At 38.5% G+C, this 12,038-nt stretch overlaps 1 protein-coding gene across 1 annotated transcript in view; it reads right to left on the bottom strand.

Moving 5' to 3' along the window:
• TXLNB (taxilin beta) overlaps positions 1 to 12,038 on the bottom strand; it is a 38,180-nt gene continuing 26,142 nt past the window's right edge. The window contains exons 7-10 of the mRNA XM_063309298.1: positions 7,367 to 7,441; positions 5,317 to 5,409; positions 1,472 to 1,567; positions 1 to 681 (exon numbers count right to left, since the gene is read on the bottom strand). Coding sequence (XP_063165368.1) covers positions 142 to 681; positions 1,472 to 1,567; positions 5,317 to 5,409; positions 7,367 to 7,441 — 804 coding nt within the window. The 3' untranslated portion in view covers positions 1 to 141. The remainder of the gene's footprint in view (positions 682 to 1,471; positions 1,568 to 5,316; positions 5,410 to 7,366; positions 7,442 to 12,038) is intronic.

The following is a 12,038-nucleotide window of genomic DNA, read 5'->3' as shown; positions in this document are numbered from 1 at the left end:
GCATGAAGCCAAGATGTATTCTGTGAAATTGAAGCAGGTCTGAAAACACTTGTAAAGCCATCTTGTTACGAAAAAAGAAATGTTTAGGAAAGGATTAGAGAATGCCATTTTGGAAACAAACAATGTATCTTTTTTATCACGCTAATCAACCCCTTCCATGTCAGTATTTGGCAGCTTCAATACTGGATGATCTAGACCAAGTTCTATTGTGTCCCCCTCTGGTTCCTGTGCTTTGGACATGGATGTTTGATCACAGGAATCCTGTGTGCCTTGCGGCTCAGAAGAAAGTAATGTCAGCTCAGGAGGACAAACTGGATCACATACTTTGGGATCATGTAGTTCTTCCACTTCTTCATTAGTGGTGACCATAGGCATTTTCACATGAGTCACCATGAAAGCTGTAGCCAGATCTTCTGTGATAATTCCACTAGTGGCAGATAGTTCATCAATAGCCTGATTTGTAATTGTAGCTTTATTCTCCAGACTATCCTCCACTCCAGCCTGCTGTTCCTCCTCCTCCTCTTCCTCCTCCTCTTCCTCTTCTTTGTTCTCCTCAGGGAATTGTGCTTCTTTTATTTTTTTGTACAAGACATTCCGTTCTTCCTGCAGAGCTCTGCAAAGATTTTCTAGCCTTTGAATTTTCGCTACAAAGCATTCATATTCCTTGGCCCTCATGGCTTTCTGTGATAGAGTAAGAAAGCAAAACATTTGAAGGCTACCAAGCTGATAACATGACACAGGACAATTTAATGGCCAGATCAAAACTCCCCTCCTTTTTTGTTTGCTTGTTCAAATACTGCTTGAAAGGTGACCCCAAGATTCTACCATTGGCTTGGCCATTTCTGCAAACCTTGTGGTTTTCTGGGCCTTTGATGCCCTGGGATTTTACATTCAACTCATGCAAATCTATAGAACCAGCTAAGACTTCTTAGATATGCTAATCTTAGCTGGCAGGATGTAAAAGGGTGTTTGGAGGGGAAATTGGGAAATGACAAGTTGTAGCATGTTACTATTAGCCTTCCACTTCTGCAATGCATGAGGCCAGTCCAAGTCATTCCGTTATTTCATTTAAATCATGCATTAAAAGTCTTTTTTATGTTCTGCCTAACTTGCTCAGTGAAAATGCAAATGAGATAATTGGATTGTGCAACCATTACCTCGTGGCCACTAAGTACTCCAGCTGACCACGCACATTGATGGCTAGATCGTCTCCGAATTAGAGTGTGACTCCAGATTTCAGAGAGGCTTTGTTCTCTAATTTTGTCATTTTGTTTCCCATGTGCAACAAGAGCTTGCATAACTCTACTATGTTACTTCATTTATTAACTGCCACTAAGCAGACAAAATGAGTATGTACAGTACTGGGAATCTTCCCAGTAATAGTTGCGTCAGAGCTCTATTATTAAGAACATTTTAATTAACAAGAGTATATGGCTTTTAGATGTAATTGATTTTAAAATTTGTTTCTCACCTCTTCAATCATGTCCAGTAAAGCTTTATTACAGTTCTCAAACCTTGCTTTCCATGTAGCTGTGTCCTTTTCCAGTTTTTTCATTTTCTTTGTCATCTGTGAAAAAAAGGCAAAATCTAGTGCACAGAGCTGGAATGTTAAACTTGACTTTTTCTAAATTGCTTTGCTTGGGACTGTGTAAGCTAACTGAATTTCTATATTCTATAGAAATTATTTCTATATTTCTACAGAAATTCATATTAATTTAAGATGTTGTATGAGAATCCTAGATCAATAGATGGTTCCTAATTATTCTCAAAGATACTACAGGTAGTCCTCGCTTAACGACAATTGAGACCAGAATTTTGGTTGCTAAGCGAAGCTGTCATTAAGCAAATCTGACCCGATTTTATGACCTTTTTTGTGGTGGTCATTATGCAAATCACCATGGTCATTAAGCAACCCATGTGGTCATTAAATGAATCACACAGTTCCCCATTGATTTTGCTTGCCAGAAGCTGGCCAGGAAGGTCCAAAATGGCAATCATGTGACCATAGGATGCTGCAACAGTCATAAATGTGAACGGGTTGCCAAGCACCCAAATTGTAACCAAATGACTGTGGGGACGCTACAATGGTTGTAAGCGTGAGCACTGGTTGTAAGTTAGTTTTTTCAGCACGGTCTTAAGCCTGAACTGTCACTAAACGAATGGTCATTAAGTGAGGACTACCTTTAGCTCCAAACCTAAGGGGCTATACCCAGCATTATGTGAGTGAACTTACTCATGTGACTAAACTTCTTTTCTGCCTCCATATGCTGCTTAAGTTTGATATAGTATTCCTCAGTTCTCTGAGGCTGGGAAATATGTAAAGAGAGATAACCATTGTTCTGGGGGATACCAGTTCATTAGTGGACAGGCACACTTCATGTGTGGATAGACATACCAACCATCAAGAGGGAACAATAAAATGAAAAGATATTGGTGGATATATTGAGGTTCTATTACATATTCCCCATTTGGGTAAATGGACTGAAAAAAAATATTAGGGATGGGGAATATTTCAGAAACTATCACATTCCCCCAAAGCCTGAATTGTATAAATACTTTTTTTTTCTTATTCTCTTTCCTTGTTTCTATATACCTGCTTCAATTCATAATTTCTTCTTCCTGTCTGTTTTGCCTTCTTTCAACAATCACTGGTCTTCTTTCAACAATGCTCTTGCTAGCCTAGAAAATTTAGCTACTCATCCCTTCTAGAAACCTGAGCTTCACCAAAATTTTTGGGAACATTGGCATGACTTCCCATCCTGAAAATAAGGATAGAGTGTGGGAGAACCTGCCATACAGGGAAGGGGAAAATCACCCAGACTGGACAAATCTGCCCCTGTCTTCCTTTATACGTTGTCTTCGCTTATATCATAATTACCATTTTTTGCATTTCTATACCTTTCTTCATCTAATGGTCACAAAATGGTTACAACAATAAAAAGCAAGATATGAACTACCACCACAAACCTAATTAATTAATTAACCAACTAACAAAAACTGTGTAAAAATACAACAGTTGGAAGCAAATGTATTGAGGCTTGAATAAAAGGGCCATCTAAAGCTGTTTGTTCAGGAAGAACTCTTGCTGCACCACTGCAGAGATGCTTTTTCTAGAATAAGGAGAGGAGGAGGGAAACTTCTTCCTGCACTCATATCTTAGGATTCAAACCTATGCTTTCATACCCAAAGACTAAGTAAATGATTTTTGGTGCCAGCCTTAACGTTCATCCTCATTCTGACTTACGTGATCATTTGTCATATGATGAAGATGGAATGGTTCAAACCTGTGCTCAAAGATCTATGAATCCACATTAGACATGTTAAAAATGCCTATAGGGAAAATCGAGGGTGCCTAATAAATACATATAGCCACACAACTGCCCAAGCACTACAAAGCCAACATCATCTGTGTTTTCTTCTCTCTGAAGATCATCCAAAAAGCATATAAATTTATATGTTACATTACAAAGCATAAGCATATGAATACAGATGTAACATTTGATTTTTTTTTTCTGTTAGGCTAGCTGAAGCTGGTGATCTCACAGAATGTTATTGCAATAGCATCACCAATTTATACAATTATTGAAACAATACACCAATTTATGATATTATTGAAACCATTCAGAATAAGTTCATTAGAGCCATATTGATGGTACCAAAAAGTATCAAAAATGCCATCCTACGGGTAGAAATAGGTATAGTTTCATTGGAATGCAGAGCATGGTTCCTTCTTACCTTCTGGCTAAAGTTAATTCTGTTGCCTATAGGTTTAGCCCCATTAGTATTTAGAGATCATTTTAAGTCGTCATGGCTAAAAAAAGCCTTAGATAAAATTCAATTGCTGGCCTTCTCTCTGGAAAGTCTGTGCTCATTTGGATTTGATAATGCTAGAAGCACCCTTAGACAACGAATATGGGATATAGATCTCCAAACAAATTCAAGTAAGGTGCTACACCCCAATATCTGTCATTTTCTTCCAGAAGGGTTCATTCCAGCTTCTTTTTTATCATCTATTACAATTTTGAAATTTCATAAAGCTTTCACCTTAGCCAGGCTGGACGCTCTGCCCTCAGCAGTCCTTTTTGGACGTTTTAAGGGTACTCCTATGCACCTTCGGTTATGTCCATGTGGTGATGGCTCAATAGAAACCCTAAGTCATATGATACTATACTGTTCCCTATATAAGGACTCTTGACAGATCCTTATATATCTGATATTGAAGAAATTTCCAGGCAGAGAGTTTGATTTCTATTTAATGCTACTTCTTTCGAACAAGGACCCACAACTATCCTCCCAGGTTGCCCAGTTTTGTGCTACCATCTGCACAATATGCCACACCATTACTTAGGTTTAGAATTTCATAACATTGTGTTTTATTTCAATTTATTTTAGTATTTTTATTCTTATTTAATTTTAGATTGTATCATACTAATTGTTTTTTGGTTTTGTATATATATAAAAGTAATATTGTTACTATTCTCTATTTTATTGTATCTGGCCTTGGGGCTGTAATAAATGTGTTGTTGTTCTTACGTGTTTTCCATCTGATTTTTTTTTAAATAATACAATGGCAACTTAATGGCAATTTTGTGGATAATTCCAAGCAGTAAATAAACTTCTAACATGCCAATTATCAGCTGTACTTAGATAGTTCGTAGGGCTGACATCAGCATGGAACATTTTTCATAATGATCTGTTCTACCATTTAATTGTATTCCATTAATAATACTCTGATCTGTTATAAACTGAACTAAATGATTAATTAATTAATCATTAAATTAATGATTCTATTATCTGATCACTCTTTCCTGAACTTTTTAAAGCATGGTTTGTGGCTCATAGCACTATAGTTCCTTTCACAGTTCGATAAGCCATGATATCCAAGCACTTCACAGTCTTTCCATTGATCCAAATGAAAATGCTTACAAGAAGATAACAAAGCCAGCAAGCTAAAAGGGTGGCATTTTATACAGCAGAACAAAAATAGGAGTTGTGTTTATAATTGCACTGTTTATTAAGGCTAATGCTATGACATTTACAGTTATATTCTTTGCGATATAAATCATAGTAATACAAATGGCCTTGTATTTCACAAAGTGCTAATAAATGAACTGATCTAAATATCTGGAAGCATCATAGAGCAACTTAGGATCCAGCAGTTCCTCATATTATCAGTAGAGAAGTGATAGATTTATGAACAAAAATTTGTTGGAAAGTCTTGAAAACCAAGCTAAATCATTCTGAAAGACATTTGGTGGTGTAATTTAATAACATGGAAAGCCTGAAAAATAGAGTTGACTGTAAGGCACAACTCACCTTGTCCATTTCTTGCTTGAAGCTGGCAAACACCTCATTGCTTTTTGTTAGTGTTTTCTGAAATTCCTCAAATCGATCAGAATAGAGAGTCAGCTGCATTCATAGGAAAAAAAGTGGTCAATTATATCCACCATTGGACAATAATAGTCCTCAATCTTCAAAAGATTGCAGGAGGATAAGGAGATGAAACTTTTAGCTTGGAACCTAAGGTATCTTAAAAGAGTTTATGGAAGGAGAAATTTCCATTCTTCTCTGCCATCTCCAAAGCCATCTGAAGAATTAAGATGCTCCTGAGCAATGGGGATGTGGTGCAAGGAGTTGGGGGAGCTGTGCTTGGATCCTAAGGGAAGTTATATTAAGGAGGTTCATTAAAGAACATTTTCCTGTCTTCCCTTCTTGAATTTATTGTTTTTTGGTCCGTGGTATGCCACACAGAGATTGTTTGTGAGATGGGCAGCCCTATAAATTGGATGGATGGATGGATGGATGGATGGATGGATGAATCTTCTGTAGAGTTAGGTAGTGATGGCAACTTGTGACAGTTGAGATGTAGTTGCTGAACTTCAACTCCCAGAATTCCCCAATTTCTCCAGGCTACTTGCACTTCAACAACAAACTGGAGTGCCATAGGTTGCCTGTCCCTGTTCTGCTGACCTATGTATCATAAAGTGCAAGTACTGCTATTGGGAGAATATCTTACATTATCAGCATGGCATAAAGAGCAGTTTCTTGACAATTCCACTATTTCTGACATTCAAAATCACAAATTTCTAGCCCTTAAGATGTCCCTCATGTGGCGCAGAGTGGTAGACGGCGGTATTGCAACCGAAACTCTTCCCGTGACCCAAGTTTGATCCCAGTGGAAGCTGGATTCTCTCTTGGGTAGCAGGCTCAGGTCGACTCAGCCTTCCATCCTTTGGAGGTCAGTAAAATGAGCACCCAGCTCTCTGGGGAAGGTGATGACTGGGGAAGGCAATGGCAAACCACCCCACTATAGTCTGCCAAGAAAAGTCAAGAAAGCGGCGTCCCCCCAGAGGGTCAGAAATGACTTGGTGCTTGCACAGGGGGCCTTTCACTTTCACAAGAAGTCTCTAAATGCTTAAACAGATGAGGATAATCCCACTGGTTTAGCTGTATGAAGTTTGGGAGATAACATTTGTAATAAGGATAAAATATTTTTCTGTTTACATTCTTTCCTACCAGACAAACTCAGCTCCAAATACATGATGTTTTATAACATTCCATAATTTCAGTTCCTCTTTGACCTCTGCTGCTGTGCCTGATCTAGACTGGTGTCAAATTCTTGTAACTGTTGCTGACTCCATGTATTTAATATACTCCTTAATAATTAAAATGGATGGTAAAAAAGGGTCTAATAGTGTTTACTGAATTTCATGAATTCATTGTAAACATGAAATAAAAAGTAATGTATGCTGCCTTTAAATCATCTTAAAGAAATAATATTCTTAAAATAACATGGAATAACAGATGGAAGAAAGACAAGGTCAATAGTCTTGGTCAAAAGAAGTAGTGAAAAAAAGTAGTAAGCCAAATTTCCCCAATTTCTCCCAATTTCCAGGTTAATTAGACTGCAATACCCAACACTCCAGTTAGAAGTAAAAGGAAATAAATGCAACACATGGAGATACTAATTTGAGGAAAGTTGTGCTAAAGCATACTATGGTATTTCTTACTGATAGAAGATAAATATAATTAAACACTCCTTTGATTATCACTGATAATTAATACTTTTCTATTACTTTTCTGGCCATCATAAATTAAAAATGTTAATTCTTCCTACCTCTTGCCATGTGTTAATTATAATGGAATACTCCATGCTAATATTTCCATTAAATGTTATGGACTGCTCCATACTAATATTACATAAGGATTTAACCTGATGCGTGCTACCCTGTGCTTCCAGAAAATATGCTTCAATGGGGTTTGAACAGAAATATGTTTGCCTACATTTCATCCTCTTTTACACATGTAATATGTTGAACATGACCAGTTGAAAAGGTACATAATACAAACAACAGCCTTATTTTACCTGGGCTTGGAGAACAGTCTCTTGTTCCTTCAGCATTTTTGCTTGTAGTTTCCATTCTGCAGCTTGGTTGAGTAGCTATTTGGGATTTAAGAATGCACACATTTGAAAGATCAAAATCATTTAAATTAAAAAAAATCTTTGCAAATATGCCATTTGTAAAACTTTGCATGTTTGATTAGCATCTAGTGAAATGACTGGGAGCCACAAAAATATATTCATTCTAGTTACATAGTATGGTAGCTTTTAAAATAAACACTACAAATCTAAGCGAAATGCTCATACAGGCTTTTCATGTGGTTTTTGGAACTTTGTCCTTTTAAGTCCTCCTTGCTTTGGTGGGAAACAACAAAGATTAATATAAAATCCATGTAGAATGGTGATGGTGATAGCAAGGCAGAGAGAACTACTGTTTAGTTAATGTGGGATGACAAATCTCCAAATATTCTGAAGTCTAAATTAGGTTTCAGATTAATTATTAATCCTGCAAACTATCTGCATTTTGATATTGCTTAATATTTTGCCAGAGCTGCATTGTAATTTATTTAAGCTGGGATTGGTCTCCATCTGCCATAACCAAATAGAACAGATGAGGCAAAAACTGCTTGTATGTGTAATCTGTTCTGGCTCATTAATGAGTTTTATTTTGCCCTCTCTGGTCTTAGTTATACTCTATAGCTCAACTTGACACGTCTAATTCACAAGACAAATCTGGGAGCTACTTGTAATAAAAGCAACTGTTCAAAGCAATATTTCCAATTAGCATTTTTTTAAAAAGGCTGATTGTATGGTCTGGGGTTATCTTCCAAATCAGAAAAGTGCTGATATTGGTGTTTTTATTAATAAAATATGAAGGAAGGGAAAGCCAACTCATAAAGAATATACAACTACTGAATGCAGTTGGTTGTTCTTGTTTACTCCTAGAAATAGGGAAGTATTAATATTAAAGAATTTGAGGCTAAGTTTAGTAGAGGCACTGAGGAGGGCCTCAGTGCCTCTACTAAACTTAGCCTCAAATCCCACTGCAACCTTGCTAGACAGCCCTAATCAAACTGGGGAATTAATTAAAGACAAAACATTGTAAGTAACTGCTTTGGGAAGAGAGCTTCACTTCAAAATTAAGCACTCATATTTACAAATATCTATTTTTCTTGATCCAGAACAGGCTCTGGTGCAAATGTCAAAAGGTTCACTAATTCCAGGGCATGTCAAGGTGCCAATCTGTTTAAACAGATCAAAGGTTATTTGCATCCAACTATTAACAACCAGATATCACTGGTGCTGAGAATAAGGCTGCAGCCATAGGTAACCCTACCAGATCCAGGCTGCAAACCCTCAGATGGCCATTAGATGGCAAAGAAGAGTTCTCCGTATTTCTCTACTGCCACATAGTGGTCATCTAGATTTCTGCAGCCCAGATTTGGTAACTTCAACCATTGGTAACAAGGAATCAAGTAGTACTTCTCATTCATATGATTTCTTAGAAGGGAACAAGAGCTTAGAACATGGAAGTTCAGTGCAGCTAATGAGTATTTTGAAAGCCTTAAGTTAGAATTGGGTATTAAGAGAAAGCTGAGGTGATGTTCTTTGCCAAGGTGCACTCCGTATAATGTATAGTCCAGCATAGTTTGTGTCTTGACATCATTCTACCATGCATTTTCCTCCTAGCCACATCATAATATGTTGGGAGATATACCATGTAGGGATCTTTGCCACATGAGACTGTGATGGTGAGACGATTGCTTAATATGTTTTGGCAGCAGCCTGGGGTATCTGAAATGTCCTCTTGAACCCAGCTAGACCATGAGGTTCTATGAGGTAAACATGTGTTCCATGAGGTAAACATGTGTAATCTATTCATGAAGAGATGTTAAGCCGTTGTGGCTTGGGAAATGGAATTGGATGAGGTCCCACTAACATGAGCCTATTGCAGATAGTAGACATATCCATCTCTGTGCTCATGTAAAGCTGGTGTTGCTTCTAGAGAGAGAATATAATGATAAGGCAGCACCTGCCATTTCAGAGATTTTTAAAAATCTTTTTGTGCAGGGCTCAATGGCACAGAGCAAAGGAGCATTATAGGAACCTCAGGGGAACATTTGGTCCTTAAAACTATTGGCTGTATCTCCCAAAGTCTCTCCAAAAAGTTCACATCAGATTTTAATTTTCCATGTGAATTGAAGGAAATTATTATATTCATGGGAGTGGTTAATTATTAACTACATTTAAGTAATGCAACCTTAATTTACTTCAGCAAAGGATCGTTACCTTGTCATGGTGCTGGAGCTTGAGCACCTCAATGATGCCATGAGCTAAACCGTGAAGGGCCACCCAAGATGGGAAGGTCATGACAGAGAGGTCAGATTAAATGCGATCCCTGGGGAAGGTAATGGCAACCCACCCCAGTATTCTTGCCATGAAACTCAATGGATCAGTACAACCAGAGATATGTCGGTATACCATCGGAAGATGAGACCCCCAGGTCGGAAGATGGTCAAAATGCTACTGGGGAGGAACAGAGGATGAGTTCAACTAGCCCCAGACGTGATGATGCAGATAGCTCAAAGCCGAAAGGACGGCTAGCGGCCGATGGTGCTGGTGGTGAATGGCGAATCTGATGTTCTAAAGATCAACACGCCACTGGAACCTGGAATGTAAGATCTATGAGCCAGGGCAAATTGGATATGGTTATTGGTGAGATGTCAAGATTAAAGATAGACATTTTGGGCGTCAGTGAACTGAAATGGACTCGAATGGGCCACTTCACATCAAATGACCACCAGATCTACTACTGTGGACAAGAGGACCACAGAAGAAATGGAGTAGCCTTCATAATTAATAGTCAAGTGGCTAAAGCAGTGCTTGGATACAATCCAAAAAATGATAGAATGATCTCAATCCAAATTCAGGGCAAGCCATCTAACATCCACAGATGCTGAAGAAGCTGAAGTAGAGCAGTTCTATGAGGATCTGCAGCACCTACTGGACAACACGCCTAAAAGAGATATTATTTTCATCACAGGAGACTGGAATGCTAAGGTGGGCAGTCAAATGACACCTGGAATTACAGGTAAGCATGGCCTGGGAGAACAAAACGAAGCAGTACATAGGCTGATAGAATTTTGCCAAGACAACTTACTCTGCATAACAAACACTCTCTTCCAACAACCTAAGAGACGGCTTTATACATGGACTTCCCCAGATGGACAACACCGAAATCAGATTGACTACATCCTTTGCAGCCAAAGGTGGCGGACATCTATACAGTTGGTAAAAACAAGACCTGGAGCTGACTGTAGTTCAGATCATGAACTTCTTATTGCATAATTTAGGATCAGACTAAAGAGATTAGGGAAGACCCACAGATCAGCTAGATGTGAGCTCACTAATATTCCTAAGGAATATGCAATGGAGTTGAAGAATAGATTTAAGGGACTGGACTTAGTACATAGGGTCCTGGAAGAACTATGGACAGAAGTTCGCAACATTGTTCAGGATGTGGCAACAAAATACATCCCAAAGAAAGAGAACCAAGAAGGCAAAGTGGCTGTCTGCTGAGACACTAGAAGTAGCCCAAGAAAGAAGGAAAGCAAAAGGCAACAGCGATAGGGGGAGATATGCCCAATTAAATGCAAAATTCCAGAGGTTAGCCAGAAGAGATAAGGAATTATTTTTAAACAAGCAATGCGTGGAAGTGGAAGAAGACAATAGAATAGGAAGGACAAGAGACCTCTTCCAGAAAATTAGAAACATCGGAGGTAAATTCCAGGCCAAAATGGGTATGATCAAAAACAAAGATGGCAAGGACCTAACAGAAGAAGAAGAGATCAAGAAAAGGTGGCAAGAATATATGGAAGACCTGTATAGGAAGGATAACAATATTGGGGATAGCTTTGATGGTGTGGTCAGTGTGCTAGAGCCAGACATCCTGAAGAGTGAGGTTGAATGGGCCTTAAGAAGCATTGCTAATAACAAGGCAGCAGGAGACGACGGCATCCCAGCTGAACTGTTCAAAATCTTGCAAGATGATGCTGTCAAGGTAATGCATGCTATATGCCAGCAAATTTGGAAACACAAGAATGGCCATCAGACTGGAAAAAATCAACTTATATCCCAATACCAAAAAAGGGAAACACTAAAGAATGTTCAAACTATCGAACAGTGGCACTCATTTTACATGCCAGTAAGGTAATGCTCAAGATCCTGCAAGGTAGACTTCAGCAATTCATGGAGCGAGAATTGCCAGATGTACAAGCTGGGTTTAGAAAAGGCAGAGGAACTAGGGACCAAATGGCCAATATCCGCTGGATAATGGAAAAAGCCAGGGAGTTTCAGAAAAACATCTATTTCTGTCTTATTGACTATTCTAAAGCCTTTGACTGTGTGGACCATAACAAATTGTGGCAAGTTCTTAGCGGTACGGGGATACCAAGTCATCTTGTATGCCTCCTGAAGAATCTGTAGAACGACCAAGTAGCAACAGTAAGAACAGACCATGGAACAACGGACTGGTTTAAGGTTGGGAAAGGAGCATGGCAGGGCTGTATCCTCTCACCCTACCTATTCAACTTGTACACAGAACACATCATGTGACAAGCTGGGCTTGAGGAATCCAAGGCTGGAGTTAAAATGGCTGGAAGAAACATTAATAATCTCAGATATGCAGATGATACCA

Source organism: Candoia aspera, chromosome 1, assembly GCF_035149785.1.
Source record: "Candoia aspera isolate rCanAsp1 chromosome 1, rCanAsp1.hap2, whole genome shotgun sequence".
Classification (NCBI taxonomy): Eukaryota; Metazoa; Chordata; class Lepidosauria; order Squamata; family Boidae; genus Candoia; species Candoia aspera.
Note: the sequence above shows the minus strand (reverse complement) of the source record. Positions and strands in the feature narration are given on the sequence as shown.